This window comes from Cavia porcellus, unplaced genomic scaffold, assembly GCF_034190915.1.
Source record: "Cavia porcellus strain 051 isolate PalLab524CR breed Dunkin Hartley unplaced genomic scaffold, mCavPor4.1 scaffold_2, whole genome shotgun sequence".
NCBI lineage: Eukaryota > Metazoa > Chordata > Mammalia > Rodentia > Caviidae > Cavia > Cavia porcellus.
Window position 1 is genome coordinate 31261287 of NW_026947485.1, and position 17069 is coordinate 31278355.

Genomic DNA, 17069 nt, shown 5'->3' on the forward strand with positions numbered 1-17069 from the left:
GTTTGGATTAAAGCCAGAGGGCTGGAGTAGGGGTGGGCAGAGTAGGTTTCCTATTAAAAGAATGAGAGCACACAGTGCTAAATCAGAGACAGGATGCTTGAGTCAACTTCTGAGGCCATCACAGTCCTGGCTGTGATGAGAGAAGAGAGCCTGGGAGAGGGGAAGGGAAAGGGACTTTCTGGGAGGATCGCTCATGGGTTCAAGATGGGGTGGGTCCCCAGACCCTGGGAGAAGAAAGGTACAGACCTGCCTCCCCCTCCAAAACTGCAAGTATCAAAGTCACATGGAAAATGAAAATGGAAATGACACAGCCAAATACGTTCCTGGTTCAGCAGAGGGAAAGAGAGAGGTCTCTGAGAAAAAGGTTCCTCTTTCCTCTCAGCCCACCTGTGTCTGTCCGCCCGCAGAAGAATTGTAAAATGAAAAGCTTTTGTCAGAGCCAAAAACTCTGACTGCTATAGGATGCATTTTCCTTTGGGGATGGGCTGGGTTTGCTCACCCAGGAATTAGCAGAGTAAGCGGGAGGTGGGGATGGGGGCAGTGGTTAACACCTGGCCAGCAGAGTCCTTTTAGTAGATCATCAGGATGCAGCAAGTGGTGGGATCCTAGAGACCTGAAAAAGTCCAGGACTTGCTCTCTGGGAACAATTATGGACTGGAAAAATCTGACCATATATGAAAGGTCATTTACTTTTTTTTAAGAACTATTAAAAAATGTACTAAATATAGTTATAATGGATATAAGAAAAAGAAGGGGGAAGGCATGCGCATAATCTGCATACTGTTTATTCAAGCTTACAACTTTACATTTTTCCTTTAAAAAAAAGGAAAATTTTCTAACTAGAAAGGGAAAAGGAAGAGACTAGCTAGCATAGTCAAGTTTTCAGCCCAGAAAAGTAAATGAAAGAAGAAAGAGGATAAAAAATTGCATCTGAAGGTTACAAAAGAGAATCATGGGAAAGAAGACAAACAAATATGTGAAAAGATATCCTTTGGCAAATGCAACATTAGACCACGTTTAGGAAAACAAACAGAAATTTCTAACACATCTGGCTGAAAGGTTTAAAAACAGTCTTTGGTTTGCTCAACCTCTATTGTGTCTTAAGATTTATTTTCACAGGGGGCTGGGGGTTTAGCTCAGCGGCATAAGCACCTGCCTTGCAAGCAGGCGGTCGTGAGTTCGATCCCCGGTACCGATAAAAAGGAAAAAGACAAAAAAAAAAAAAAAAAAAAGATTTATTTTCACAAAATTACCATGTGCCTTAAGATATTACCTCTTCTTGTTACTTTCTGTGCTGTCATGATTATCAGTGGTAAAGAAACAAAGTGAAGGGGCTGGGGATTTAGCTCAGCGGCATAAGCGCCTGCCTTGCAAGCAGGCAGTTGTGAGTTTGATCCCTGGTACCAATAAAAAAATGAAAAAGACACAAAACAAAAAAGAAACAAAATGAAAAGTACGCCTGTGTTAGGCATCTGTACATGTGTTTGTGAATGTGCTCACATGTGGGTCCTCAGATAAAATAATCCCTAAGATTTTTTCAGAAATTGGACAAGAACCAGCCAATAATAGTTCTAGTACTGGAAGAATTTCCTACTGAGATAGAAAAACGTTTGGTTTTTAAAAGGCCAAGGGGAAGCCAGGGGCGCCTTACCTGTACAGATCTCTGGCCACATCATCCTCATTGACTGCGTATGCTATGGTGTCATCAGTAAAACTGAAGCCTGTGCCCACCTGAAGGGAAATACAGAAGCAGGTATAAACACAGAACCACACGAGCTCTGGGCCCTTCCAGTCACATCACACTGGAAGAAGGCCTTACTTATTCCCAAGGCCAAGCCTGACTTCAGATAGACTGATTGTTATTGTAGTACTAGGGACTGAACGCTGGGCTTTCACACTAAGCCACATCTCCAGACTTTTTATTTTCTGAGATAGGGTCTTGCTAAGTCAGGTTGGGCATGAATTCGTGAGCCTCCTGCCTCAGCTTCTGGCGACACTGGGATTACAGGAGTGCACCACCACACCTGGTGACTTTAAATTACTGCTGTCACTTCAGCCTTTAGCCATGCACACAAGACAATGCTGAGTTTCACCAACTACTCTCACTTCCAAAGCCTAAGTCAAACACTGGCCAAAGATTTGCCTTGGGGCCACTGCTGAGCTGTCCTGATTTCTGCCACACTTTATCTTTCAAAAAAAAATTTTTTTTTCTTTTTGAGACAGGGTCTCTCCGTGTAGCTCAGGGCGGCCTTGCACTCAGCTAGCCTAGGCTGGCCTCAAACTTGCAGCAGTTCTCCTGTTTCAGCCACCTGAGGGCTGGGGTTACAGATGTGTACTGTCACGCTGGTTTGCCAAAAGTCATCTTAAGGAATAAGAGCTCACTTTTTCTGGTCTTGCTATGGAATCAAAAGTACCATGGATGTTTCCTCTTTGAAATCTGGAAGGTGTACTGCTTGGTCTTTCCAAGAAGGAACTTTCTAGCTTTATGTGTTTTCTTCTTCTTCCTCTGCTTCTTCTTCTTTTTCTTCCTCTTCTTCTTCCTTCTCCTCCTCCTCTTCTTTCTCTGCTTCTTCTTCCTCTTCCTCTTCCTCTTCCTCCTCCTCCTCCTTCTTCTTCTTCTTCTTTTCTTTCTTTGTGAGAAACATGGCCATACCACCATTTCATTTTCAGTAGATAAGGAGTTTTAAAATAATGAAGACCACTTTTACATTATTATTGCCTTAAACTTAGAAGTTCATACAATTGAGTGGTAAATCAAACATGCTACAAGTAATATTGGGTCGATAATCCATACAAAGAATGCATTCCCCACCAAATGTATTTTCCCCCAAGCACCCAGAGAATACAACATTTAATTTACATTTTATCTAAATATGTAATTATAGATTAGGAAAACAGGTGGCTGACAAAGCAAAGGCAGGCTAACATGTTGATTACTTTTTTTCTTCCTAGTTACTTGTTCTCTCTTTAAACCACCTGTGAAGTGACAGAAGTTAGATGTTTCAGTTAAGGTTGGAGATGCTCCACATCTGCAGAAGCTGACTCTGAGCCAACTCTCCTATTTGTACTTCATTGAAAGGAGTTTCAGACAAACCTTCTAAAGAGAACATCATCTTTTTGTTCAACATGAGACTCTGCATGCCTTGATACGGAAGAAAACCAGTTTTGACTTCTTATATCTGCAGCCCTGTGTGATACATTAGGAATCCTCATTTTAAACAAAAACCTGTGATACCAGGAAACCTAGCCATCAGTGAAAAGACTCTCATCCCTTATTTTCTTATGATTAAATGAATAGGTCATGTTAGAGAAAAGAAAGGGCAAGGAAAATTTTTAAAACTCACATATGATGAAACATGCTAGCATAAACAACAAATCTTAACATGACTTTCTTTCTTTCTTTTTTTTTTGAGACAAAATCTTCCTAAGGTGCTAAACTGTCTAATGGGCTGGGTTCAAACTTGTAACCCTTCTGCTTAGCCTCCCAGAGTGCTAGAATTATAGGCCTGCTCACCATACATGTCTCTAAATTCTATTTTAAAGAGAAAAAAATGGCTTTATTTTTTTAAATGTAGTTATGCATTGTTCAACAGTGGCAAGACATCCTATGAAATGTGTGCTTAGGTGAATTTATTGGGGGACCCTCAGAGTATAGACCTAGAAAGTAGGATCTACTACATTAGGCTACATGGTTTTTATAGGCCCTATATTACGTATAGGCCTCCTTGCTTCAAAGAGTGTACAGCATCTGTCCAGCATGTTACTGAACTGAATTCCATAGGTGATTATAATGCCATGATAAGGATTTTTGTATCAAAGTTATGTATAAATCATAGGCAACAGAAATTTCTTAGCTCCATTACAATCATCAGACTAGCTTGGGACGTGTGGTCTGCTTTTGATGAAAATACTATTGAATGCACTATAAAATGCACCTAACTGAATTTAATGAAAAGAAAAAAGACAGGGAAGCCATCACCAAGACATTCACATGGACAGAGACATATCATATGGCTACTCACCGGATTATCGATGTACAGCATGGAAAGCGTGGTGGACCAAGCGAAGTCTCTGGCATGAACTATTAAAAGAAGGGGTTGAGACTGAATTATTAATAAAGTACCCCATGTAAGGTCTCACTGTGTTCATGAGCCCAGTACATGCCCACCTGCCCACATGAATGTCGGTGCCCTCTAAGATACTGTGTTAGCCTGTCACAGTGGGAACCAGCCTCCAACACCTTCACCTTTTCCTCTCTGCTCTTCTCCTTTATTTCTCCCCAGTCCAGAAGGGTTTCTAATATCTAAGAGTAAGCCTGAAAACAAATGTCCATGCAACTGGTTTGTGAAGAAACACAAACCACCTATGCTATAATGTCCATCTGTCCAGTCCTGTAACCATGCAGAACACCCAAATCTTGTTTAATTCCATTCTGCCCACCCAGAGCTGAAGACAACAGCAACTTCAGGAAAACTGGCACATCAGCTTTTGTAATGAGTACACCCTGTGTCCTGACCCAGGGAAAACAAACAATCTCCTGCAAATTAGATGATGCAATGGAGTCTAACCTGGTTCCAGTCAGGTACAGCCTTCTCTCCATCCCCCCCTCCAGCGCAGCCCCCACCCATGTCCCTTCCAAGACACCACATCATTCCAGCAATTGAACCAGAAAGCATTCAGTTGGTGTGAATAATTAGGGATATAATTTCTCCCATTAGGCCTATGCAAAAGGGCTCTCCCAAGCAGTAATAAATACCAACTGTTTTTGTAAGCCAAGAATGCTTGAGTCAGCAGCAGACTTTAAGAAAATGGCTTAGAACCTTTCACCCAAATTTCAAGGGAGTCAGGACACTAACTGGGCTGGGACTCTGCCTTCTTGGACAGGCATTGCCAGAAAGTTGTGTTATTACAGTCTGGAACTATTCACCCATTCCCAGTGGGTTGGTGCTAAGATAGACTTGAAGGATTTTGCACAGGAAATACAGTCCAAGCAACACTTACCAGTCATGTTCTTTGTGACAACATAAGGTCCGTGTTCCACAAAGAGTCCAAACATGGATGAACCTCCTGGCCCGCCCTGGAGCCAGAGGACAACTGGGGCATTCTCTGGTTGTATCTAGAGAAACCAAAAAGCCAGTAACCACAAAGAAAATTCTTCAAGCCACAGAACGCTCACCAAGCCACAGTGTATAGCCTGTGGCTTGTACATCCAAGTAGACACCCCCAAAGCCTCTCTGCTATTTTATAAAGCCTTTCCTAGGCCCCAGTGACCATTCTCCATTACAAAGCACTGGTCATCTCCTATTGTTTGGAATTAGTATTTGGCTTGTCACTATGTTCTTGTTATTCAGTTAAGTCTTTTCTTTCCAATAAACAGAAAACTACTTGCATAGAAGCTCTGCTTGTGTGTGCTGCTAGACATCTCTCATACTGCTTAGGGATGGGAAGGTCCCCCTTTGCACCTCTATGTTTTCAACCAAGGAATTACAGCTTCCCCCACCCTTCCACTGAGAACCCATCTGGACTTTCTGATTTTATTCTCCAAGAAAGTGTTCACAGGGATCACAGCAACTTCCTTCAACATTGGGGAAGTTGAGGTAAAAGCAGGTCCCCCGAGTATGCAATTGATGCAAATCAAAGCAACAAAATCCTGAACAAGCTGGAGATTTATTTAGGAGCTGGGAGAGGCAAAAATTAGAAAAGGTACTGGCAAAATCAGCTCCTGGTAATGGTGTGAATACCTTCACCTCCAATGACAGACGGTTCATTCATTCATTCATTTGGCCCACATTTATCGAACACTGATAAAGGCCAGGTACCCTGCCAGGAGTGAGGAACCCAGTAGAGCAGTGAGTAAAGAAGAGCCCAGGGCTGGGGATTTAGCTCAGCTGCATAAGTGTCCGCCTTGCAAGCAGGCAGTCGTGAGTTCAATCCCCAGTACCGATAAAAAGGAAAAAGACAGAAAAAGAAATAAAAAGAAGAAGGGTCCTCATTTTTTCAGAGCTTACAATCTCTAGGGAGAATGCAGACAGTAATAAAAAATATGATGATTAAGAGCTTTGAAAAAGAAATAAGAATGATGTGCAGAGGACCACTGAGGGCTGGAAAGGATACAGCTCTCTTTAAACAGGGTGAGCAGTGGAGATCTCAGTGAGCTTCAAAAGCTGAGCTGAGATCTGCAGGTAGAGAAGGATCCAGCCACGTGCGAAGCCAGCAAGGAAAGTTATGGGTGTTGGAAACGGCACAACAAAAAAGGCAAAGAAACTCTAAAAACAAACAAACAAAATTTCCTCCAACTGGAAGGAATGGATGGGTCGGGAGAAACAGGGTTTGGCCAAGTGTGTGTCCTCAGAGTCACAGAAAACCACCCTCTTGACCTGACAGGGCTCAGAGCAGGACCTAAGGGTAAACCTCACCGATGTCATTGCTTTCTGGATGTTCAGCCTGCCAGGCTCAACAAACAAGGATTCCACTGCCACAGCCAAAATGAAATAATCTAACCTTTCCCCATCCTACTTGGCCCAAGTGTGCAAACACATGATGGTGTCACGATAGTGCGAGTGGCTGGGCCCCATTTGCCTGGACTAATTGAGAAGGCTGTGATGGTGGGCAAGACTCACTCAGGGGGAAGTGACTAGGAGGTCACTGCCGAGAATCTAGGGAATCCAAGGAAAGAGCGCACTGATGACAGAAAGCAGAGAGGGACTTCTCTGGTCACCCAAAGGGCTAGACCACAAGTCTCACACAGATTTCCTCAAGCAGCTCTGATAGGGCTCCTGGGGGTCCTTGCTGAGAGTGCTGCTGAAGATGACCATGGACTGGAGAACGGCTTTCACCCAAGGGGCTGCCCCTTGGTCCACTCTGAACATTAAGGAATTAAGTGACACAATCACAGCCTTTAAATGATGCCTAAGGCATGATAAAAGCACAGCAAATATCTTAGTTATTTTTCTCTTTTCTGAGATAAAATATCCAACGTTAGAGGAGTCTGTAGAGGTTTTAGTCCATAGACAGCTGGGCTCCAAGGCAGGGTGACATAGCAGAGGGGCATCACAGAGAAAAAAAAACAGTCCATGGACAAGTGGGGCCGGCAGAAGGTAACGGGCAGCAAGCAACAGCAGCAGCAGCAAGCTTGTCTTTGTACCTCATCCAGGCCATCACGCCTTGGGCAGTGCTAACCACAGCCTTAATCCCAGCATCACACGCTCTAGATCCAGCCCTCTGAAATGTCCCACCTATGACTACATGAGGCTTAGAGGGGACATCTAGACATAAACCATAACAGCAAATGTAAATGATTATTATAATTAAAGAAACAGGTAGGAAGGGGAGAAGCCCACAGTTAGAGACCTGAATCAACATGAGGGCTGGAGGGCTGCAACAAGAGTCAGCTCAGCACAATAGCAAAGTATATGAGTTTCTCCAAACCACTGGAACTCAAGCCTAAGTTTTATGACCCGCAAACCGAGTAATTTGCAACAATTCACCTGAACCTCACTTTCACCATCTGTGAAATGGAGATTAACAACACCACCTATGCATATCATTTAATTGTTGGGAGGATTAAGTAAAATACTCTTGGTAAAGCCCAAAGATTGGTATATACAACCATATAATGATACTTCCGTCCACAATGGACCACACATACAACTACAGTATCAGGAGATTATGCCGCCCAGTGATGCCTGTAGTCATCTCAGTTTACTTAATATACTCTATGACCTTCATGCAATGACACTGGCCAGCAGTGAATTTCCCAGAACACATCCTGTCAGTAAGTGACACCTGACTGTACGTTCTGCACATATTACCAGTCCTTTCAGATAAATATTAGAATTTATGGATACATGGGAAAAGAGAAAATCGAGCTATTTGGTCATTTTTTCTCACTATTCATCCTACAGTTTCCTTGGTTGGTTTTCACAAGTTATCTTCCTGCTTCACGTGCCCAAATGTCCATGATCATGTGGAAGGTCTTGTAAACTAAGTCTCATTGGGGAAACGTTAAAGTGATAGACAGCTTTAAATGTTACAAAGAAGAGTGTGCGCCCTAGAGTTGGGAGCCAGGCAGGTGGTGGGTCTTCCTGGCCAGGCAATAGCTGAGATGTGGGGCTCTCTGCTTCCTTAAGCCTCAGTTTCTTCACATGCCAAATGACCATGATGCCTACTTCACAGGCTTGTGTGATTCTTTGATGAAAAAATGTGTGTGAAATATACTAAACAATTGCCAGCTCTGCCTTAACTTGTCTGGGCCCATGGTGAGTGTTTTGTTTGAAAATGTGGTATTTATCTCCTTTCAGATGCTCTCTCACTATTTAACACCACTCACCAGACCACTTTGCATTTACTATCATTTGGCAGTGAAACCAAGTAACATATTAAGGGGTGGAAAACTCATGGAATCTGGAAAGAAGTCACCACTGTTTTTCTGGCCCCATGAAGAATGTGACTTGCAGTGGCTCAGTGATTGCCATGCACATCCAGTCACCACCCCCGACCCTCATGTCCCCGAAATGTCCATGTGAACTCCCGGAGGTTGCAGGGCACTCCCTGGGAGCTAGGGTCACTCAAGTTTGGCTCATGTAAAAATAATGTGTAGAGGTTTTTAAGAAATCCTCCTGCTTAAGCTCAACCCCCAGGATTGCATTCCCTGGGTCTAAAGGAGTCACCCCTCTAGGAAGCCCTAGTCTTTTTCACAAACTGCCAGGTGGTTCTCACCTGCAGTTGGGGTTGAGAATCTGGGGGTGGGGGGGTTGCTCTGTCAGGTGATCCAGGCCTCTGGTCTGTGCTTATCTTTCCCTGCCTCCAGGCTCCCCTCCCCTAGCCTTGCAAGTCTATGTCTCTTCCTGTGACCTGGAACAAAGAAAGTGACTCTCAGGAAAAAGCCTGATCCTGAGTGGTCACACTACAAAGTCAAGTCTAACACCTTGGTGCCAAGCGTCTTTCTTATGCAACCGTGAAGCACACAGCACTGCATTCTTGGAATGCTTAACTAATAAGAGCTACACACACACACACACACACACACACACACACACACACACCTCTAACCTCAGCTGACCTGGCTCCTCAGCCTACTTCCCTGAGGAGGAAAATGAGCCTCAATGACTCCTGAAGAATCCTGTTTTTAAAGAAAACCCCACACATACATCTTTCTATATGGATGAGCCAACCGGCCCATAAGCTAGTATCACCCTTATCTGGAATTAAATGCAAAAAAAAAAAAAAAAAAAAAAAAGTGTATGTGAATAATGCTAAATATCCAAGAGTTGGTTTTATCACAGCAGGAAGACATTTGTAATACAATATGGCATCTTAATGTCAAGATTTGTAATGTTAACTACACAGTATTAACGCGTAATGTCCAGAATGAAATGCAATTACCATGGATAATCCTAGCAATACATTCAGGTACAAACTGTGAAAATGCAGACCTTCTCCCATGTCCTGTCCCTCACTTTAATTCAATGAAGACATCCAGAACAAATTCATAGAGCAAACTTAGAGTGAAATGAAGTAAGAAATAACTTACGTCACCAAATTCAGGATTTTAAAAATATTCATCATATTAAAACTATGGTTCAAGAATGTATGACACAAAAGAATTAGTGCACTTATTTAAGCTTCTTCAAAGTTTTAAACTGTTTATGATATGAAAGAACATTTACTCTTTTGTGTATGTTTGTGTGGGTATTTTTTGAGATAGGGTCTCATATGCAGTCCAGGATGGTCTTGAACATGCAGTGCTAGAATTACAGGCCTGAGCCATCACAACTCTGCATTAAAATGAGCATTCTTAATTAAAGCTTTTTTTTTCAATATTGGTATTTTTAAAAATCTCTCTTCCTAGAAATGACCATAGAAATATTTACCACTTCAGATATTTGTATGTGCTACATAAATATCTATCTATACATCTACACACACACATTCATGTATCTTATACCTGCTAAATAGGCTATATATTTTTTTCAAAATAGGATCAAAATATAATCGATTTGCTATATTTGCTATGTTTACTCAGCAGCTTCCGTGGGGACATCTCTTCATGGCAGTATGTACCATCCTTTATCTGAACAGCATGACACTATGAATTTACCACAATGCATTAATTCATCTAATATAACATCAACTACTCACAGGGCGTTGTCTAGGGCTGTGCATGCAGACTAACTCTTACTCATCATCAGGCAGAATATTTAATGGTTAAGAACATGGATTCTGAATCCAGACTGCCAGAGCTGAAATTTCAATTATTTTATTTTACAGCTGTGTGTTATAGGGAAGTTTTCTATGTGTCAGTGTCCTGTGCTTGAAAATACAGATAACAGTGTCTGTATTTTGAAAAGGCTGCATGGAGGTTTATACAGCTGATATAGGCCGAGCACTAAAAGCAATGCTGAGTCCCCTTTTTTTTAATGTTAGCTGTGATGGTTTATTCTGGTAGAGTGGGAAGACAGACAAGGGACAAACAGATAGATAGATGCGTGATATGAAATAGTTCGAGAGGGACAGTGGGGTAAATGTTCAAACAGAGCCTCTAAAGAGGGAGTATTTGAGCTAAAATGAATAATCTAGTGGTGAACAGTTATATAAGAAGAAAAACAAATCTCTATTAACTTGTGAGCTGGTAGTATAATCAGAAGTAATGATCAAAACAACAACAACAACAACAACAACAAGGAAATGATAAATACTGTAGAAAGGGCAAAAGAATCCTATATCTTTAAGTGAGAAGTATGTGTAGTAACAGAAGAGGTGGGTGTGCTGGACCCTTCTTTGGTGAACAAGAAACAATGGTGGTTTTGCTTCAGAAGCCCTTTCAATTATTATGGCGACCCCTGGTGGCCATTCGTGAACTTGGCTACCCCTTCCTCAAGGATTGTTCCCCATGATGCCCAGGAGGCAGGTTATGTGTTTTGTCAGATTTTCTGCAGGAGGAAACGTCACTAGTTCTAATACATAGCACACTTCATTGCTTATTCACAATGATGGTGACAAAACATCTATGTTATATCTTCGTGGGCTGTCATTTGAAGCAGGCAAACCCCACAGAAACTAAACTATTACTAACCTGTCACACTTCTTTCCAGATGGATATGCCCTGCCTGCACAGACTCACCATGATGCTCTCTTCGTTTTTACCTCATTTCTCATCAGACCAGATCCTCGGCTTTCCTCCACATTAGTGAGAAAGAGAAATGGCGTAGAGATAACTTCACTAGGCCACATGTGTGACACAGAAAGAGTGAGTCAGTGTAGATGGATGGGAGGGTGCTGAAGACTTGATAATTATAATACCTTCCAGGAATATGGCTGTGCTTTACACAGAGGACCCTATTGGAATGGCTCTTGGGAATTTTAGACACCTCATCACATTAGGAAACAATTTGGACCAAGGAGTCATTCAAAGCAAACAGACATCTCCTGACGCCCAGAGCTGTAGCTGTCCCTCTCTTTCCACCCCAGGAAAGATACTATGCTTGGGAGAGGAAGCAACAACCAAAGTACTAACCAATCCAAATCCATGGTACCGCTTAAGATTAGAAGGGCAATTAGTAAATTAATTAAAGCCTCCTTTACACTTTTATATGCAGAGGCTGATCATTTGCTTGGTTTAAGTAATGTGTTCTATCTTAATTGAAGTCATTAGGACCCCAAGTAAATGTCTTTCAATTCCCCCAAGAACGTCTGGATGGACTCCCACTTTACCACACAGATTCCTGTTCCACTGATACTTCAGCTGCCACACTAACGGTGTTAATCAAGGCAGAACGTTTTATTTAAAGCAATTAGTTTTGTGACTGGAATTGTTAAGCAGGTACGTAAAACCATTTTAATTCTATACACATATTCCCAACACACACGAACAACTTGCTTGAGACTTCTGTGTGTTTCAAAGGAATTTTCCTTGCAGTGTTTATGGCTGACCCTCACGAAGTCTGCCTCTACTACGATCATTGCCACTGCATCATCGTCTAGAAAATGAACTTTTTCAAGAATTATTCTGTGTGAGGCGTCTTTATACTACTCCCAAGTTCCCGCAGGTTCCCATCAGGCTTTGACTTCTCAATTTGAACAAGCTCCAGGCCCACTAGAATCTTCTCTACTATTCTCCTTCCTAACCAGTCTACCTGACTCTTCCCAAGTTGCTATGGCTGCTGTTTGTGCCTCCTGCCAAAAATCTGTAGAAAGAGGAGGAAAGCAGGGATGGGGAAGACATTTTATTTTCGTTTCGTGATGCCCCAGAAGAAAATGACTGAAAAGGTTATTTTCTTCTCCATGTTAAATTTGTGTTACCCAAAAGGAATCAGGCATACATCTTTCTGCAGAATTCAAATATCCCTGTAAATATACTGCTCTTTAGCTTATCAATTTTAGTTACTTCTTTTTCTTTGCTTTCTTATACCCACTGTTCTCCCAGATCCCTGATGACATTAGTAATGACAACTGTCAACATCTCCAGATCTTTCTTGCATTGCCAATGGATTAGTAGCTACCTGTAACAGAAGTATTTTAAGAAACACGTCTGGCCGACGTTTCTTTCCTAAGAACAGACTTTCCATTCATCAGAGAAAAACCCCATTTGTTTTGTTTATATCATATGACCCAGAACTCTCAGCCTTAGCTGATTGGATCAAAGACAAACACCTGATCAAAACTGGGCCAATCATAATGTGGCTCTAGGAGAAACCATAGTTATTCACTGAAGATTGCATAATCCAAGAACAAGGAAACCTGAAAACTGCAGTTTGGCCAAATCACCCAAGTGCCAGGAGAAGAAAGCAAAGCATGTTGACCTGCCAAGAGGGAAGAATGAAGCACAGTGAGTGTGACTGCGGTCTTGGACAGAGCAGAGCTGAGAAAAACTGGCTGCTCCAGATCCAAGGTTTGGAAGACTCTGCATGCCAATTCACTTCCTGTTTGGGTGTCTCTGAGCACGAGGGGAAGAATGGGTGACTCTGTCACTTAGGATCCAAACAGAAGACTGAAGTTACTCTGAAATTTTCACTTTGTAATTAATCTATTATGTTTTTAATCAGCTGAAAACATTTGGTCTTTAGTTGTATTACAAGCTGCAGCAGGCCTAAGTGTCAGGAGCATGGTTGGGTACCAGTAAGGCTGGAATGCCACAGTACCTACTCTTCCAGGGGTTGCATCCAGTAGGGGCTCACAATTAACACAGCAGGTGTGCACCAAGACACAGGAAATTGGACTATAAAGAAGTACAACTATAATAGGGAATTAACCATACGTACGTAAAGAAAGCTCAGGAAATATCTGAGTCTGAGATGACAGTAATGATGGGTGGTCAAGCCCAGAAGCAGGGCACAGGATCTTCCTATGGTTATCTGTACGACCTCAGTGGAGAAGATACGGCTGAAACCCACTGGGTGGCTAAGTTCCCTGATACACTTGTTCCAAAGAAACCAACTTGTTAAGAGGGTTACATAGAGAGAAAAGCTTGGAATGCATAGGATTATGATTTTGATCTAAAATGTCCCCTGAAATCTCCAGATCAGAAGTGGGATCCGGATAGAGGAGGCAGATCACTGAGGGTATGACTTGGAAGAGTGTATTCTCATCCCAAGCTCCTTTCTTTTCTACTTCCTGGATGTCATGGGATGAGTTTCTGTCCCCTGCCATGTCCTTCTATGATTCATTGCTACATTGGAACCAGCTGATCCTGGAGTGAACCTACAAGGATGCTGAGCCAAAATAAAGTTCTCCTCCATTAAGTTGCAGGAGTCTGGTATGTTGATCCTCCCCAACAGGACAGTGACTCGTACAGAATTTTGGTACCAGGAGAAGGGTCATCCCTGTGATTGTACTGGACTATGTGGTTCAGAAGCCTTGAGAACTGGCTTGTAGAGTTTGGAAAGATTTGGAGATGAAACCTAGAGAAGCCCCAGAATGTTGTGAGCAGTACTTGACTGCTTAGTGTGATCCTGGTAGAATTCAGAAGACCAGAATACAGACTAGAATGTGGACAATATAATACAGGCTCAGGAGGTTTCAGCTAGAAAGAAAAACTTCATTAGGAACTGGATGAGAAACCATGTATGTTATATTTTGGCAGAAAATTTATCTGTATTTTGCCCATGTTGTGAGACTTTATGGGATATTGACACTGGATGGTAGACTAATCTGGCAAAAGAAATCTTAAAGTAATCCAACATTCAGGTTGTGGCATGGGTACTACTGGCTGCTTTTGGCCAAATCTACACTGAAAATCAGGAGGAAATGGCAATCTTGAATAGTCTGAAAAGTTTATAGTTTCACCTGCAAGAAAAACACTTGAGAAGTTGGAACAAAGAACAGCACATTTGCTGAAAAGACTAGCATTAAGAAGTCAATTTTTTTTATACTGAAACATGAAGAAATACATCTTAAGGACATCTCATAGATCAGTAAGACTCCACCCATTTCAAGCTCAAAGGTACAAAACTATAAATCTTCCATTTGAGAACACACAGTCCCTGGGAAGCCTGCTCATTCAAGGCCAACCTACTTATTGAAGGACACACAGGGAAGTACGTCCCCAAATTCAGCCATCCAGGTACTCAGAAGCTGCTGCAACTGTGGTTCAAGGAGTCTTATGACTGCTTAAATTGGCAGCAGACCTTGATATCATCCATATAGTGCTGCTATTTTCAGGCATGCAGAATGAAAATTAAAGGATCACTGAAGCTTCTCCAATATCTATGAGTCCATGTAACACTCCATGTGACAAGGTCACAGTCCGTGCAAGGAACCCATAACAGGACAGTACATGAAGTTGTGAGAGTAAAGTTGAGTGGAAACCCTAGGAAGTGTGAGATACAGAGAACATGGAACATCTGAGGAAAGCTGCAGTCAGTGAATGGATACAGTACCAACAGAGGCCCACTGGCATGCCAGCAGCAAGACCACAGTGGTAAGGCTCTTTGAAGCTCATGCCTCACAGTTTTGCCTGGATGCTGGACAAGCAGCTATAGAATACAATGTAAGCTCTGCTGGATTCAATCTTAATTTGATCTGATTTCTGTCTAGTCACTAATTCCTCCTTTTTCAGAATGAGAATGTGTACCTTGAGCCAATAGATATCGCAGGTATTTAACTTTCTTTTTGATTTTTAACAGAGATAAGATAAGGGTCACAGATAAGAGTTTGTCTTGAGTACCAGAGGAGACTTTGGACTTAAGACTTTTTAGCAATGCTAAAACTATTAAGATTTTGATGACTCTTAGTAGTGATGGACTAAATTTATTTTACATAATGGCACAAACATGAACCTTCTGGGGTGAGGGGCAGAGTGTTGTAGTTTAGATCTAAAATGTCCCTAAAAAGTCTCACACTCAGAGGTGGGGCCTAGTCAGAAGGAGTGGATCACTGAGAACAAGACTTAGAAGATTGCAGCATGATTATTCCAGCCTCCTCCTCCTCCTTTTTCTTCTTTCTCCTCCTCCTCCTTCTTCCTCTCTCTCTCTCTCTCTCTCTCTCTCTCTCTCTCTCTCTCTCTCTCTCATTTCCTGGCCACCATGTGGTAAATAGCCCCCTCCCCATTCCAGTCTCTCATATAATTTCTGCCTTGGAGCCAGGCATCAGTGGACTGAACCCACTGAAACTCTGGAGTGGGAATAAACTTCTCTTCTTTAAGTTGTGTGTGTTTTGTCCCAGCTGTGGAAAAGGGACTGATAAAACACAGTGCCCATGTTTAAAGGGAGCACAGCCAAGTGGTCACCTGGACAAAATCAGGGCTGCAACCTCTATTGAGGACCTTGATGGCCTTGGGTACATGGGGAAGGCTGAGTGCCACAGGATGTTCTCACAAAGGCCACAAAGGCAATCTGGGCAGTGAGGCCAAGAAAATGCAAAACAGGATAAGGAACAAGAAGAGAAGCCAACTTTTTCCTGGAATGTCCCTCCAGCTCCCTCTGTTGACAAAGCTAAATATCGTACTCGCTGAACAGGAAAAATGCTTAAGCTCTATTCTTGAGGAAAAAGTAATAAGCAGAAATGGAGAGAAGTGGCAACATACCACTGCCAGCAGCAACCACCACCACACACACACACACACACACACACACACACACACACACACACACACGTATGTATGCATGCAGAGTAATCACCAATCCCTAGGTTGCCATCCCATAAAGTTAGGAAGAGGGACTGGGAATGGGGCAAAGTGGTATTGGATCCCCAGGACTGCAAAAGAAACGATAACAACAAGAACAAAACAAGGTTAAGAAGCAGATGCTACCCACCCATCTCCAGATACCACAGTTATAGACCAAAAGGACAAGACAGAGTGTTAACATTCCCCCAAACTTAATAGACTAAGGAAACAATAATACATTATCATTCATACTTTTTGTGGGTCAAGAATTTGGGGAGATCTGGCTGGGCATTTCTAGCTCAGAGTCTCTTGTGAGGCTGCAGCCAATTTATCATCTGCCTGCAGCTAGCAGAAGGCCTGACTGGGGCTGAATTGGACTCTTCCCAACTTAGTGTTGCTGGAAGGCAGAAGAAGCCTCACTTTCTCTTTATGTGGACCCTTCTACATGGCGGCTTTAAGGGCTTCCACCCTCCTTTCAAATAAGGGATTCAAGAGATGAAAGTATACTACACCGCACTACCCTTTATAATCTAGCCTGAAGTCACGTATCATCATTTCTGTCATTGTACAGTGGTCACGAAGGCTAGCCTTGGTTCCAAATGGACAGAGACTATATAACAGCACGTATACAAAGGACAAAGACCATGAGAGACTATCTTGGAGGCTACCAGAGAGGTTGCAAGCTCAAGGGCTCATCCTCTCAACCTGTACTTTGATTTAGAACTCCTGGGTATCTTTACAGTTTAGACAGCATATGTAAGCATGTCTTGTGGGCACTCTGGTGCCCACTACAGAAACAAAAAGGCAAGAATGGAACAGAACATCAGATATTTCCAAGGTTTCATATCTTTATTCCTATTCAAGAAAACTGAGGTTCAGAAAGTATAAAAGTCCTGCCCCAAGTTATGCAGTCGGGAACTGCAACCTGGAATTGGAATCCCTGTCCTGTATGTTTTCCCCTCAGATT

At 42.4% G+C, this 17069-nt stretch overlaps 1 protein-coding gene across 3 annotated transcripts in view; it reads right to left on the bottom strand.

The window, feature by feature from the left end:
• Positions 1-17069, bottom strand: part of Cpvl (carboxypeptidase vitellogenic like) — a 123718-nt gene that overhangs the window by 68703 nt on the left and 37946 nt on the right. For all 3 annotated transcript variants that reach the window (XM_013150475.3, XM_013150474.3, XM_063239985.1), the window contains exons 4-6: positions 5002-5116; positions 4023-4081; positions 1652-1731 (exon numbers count right to left, since the gene is read on the bottom strand). In XM_013150475.3, the coding sequence (XP_013005929.1) occupies positions 1652-1731; positions 4023-4081; positions 5002-5116 (254 nt within the window). The remainder of the gene's footprint in view (positions 1-1651; positions 1732-4022; positions 4082-5001; positions 5117-17069) is intronic.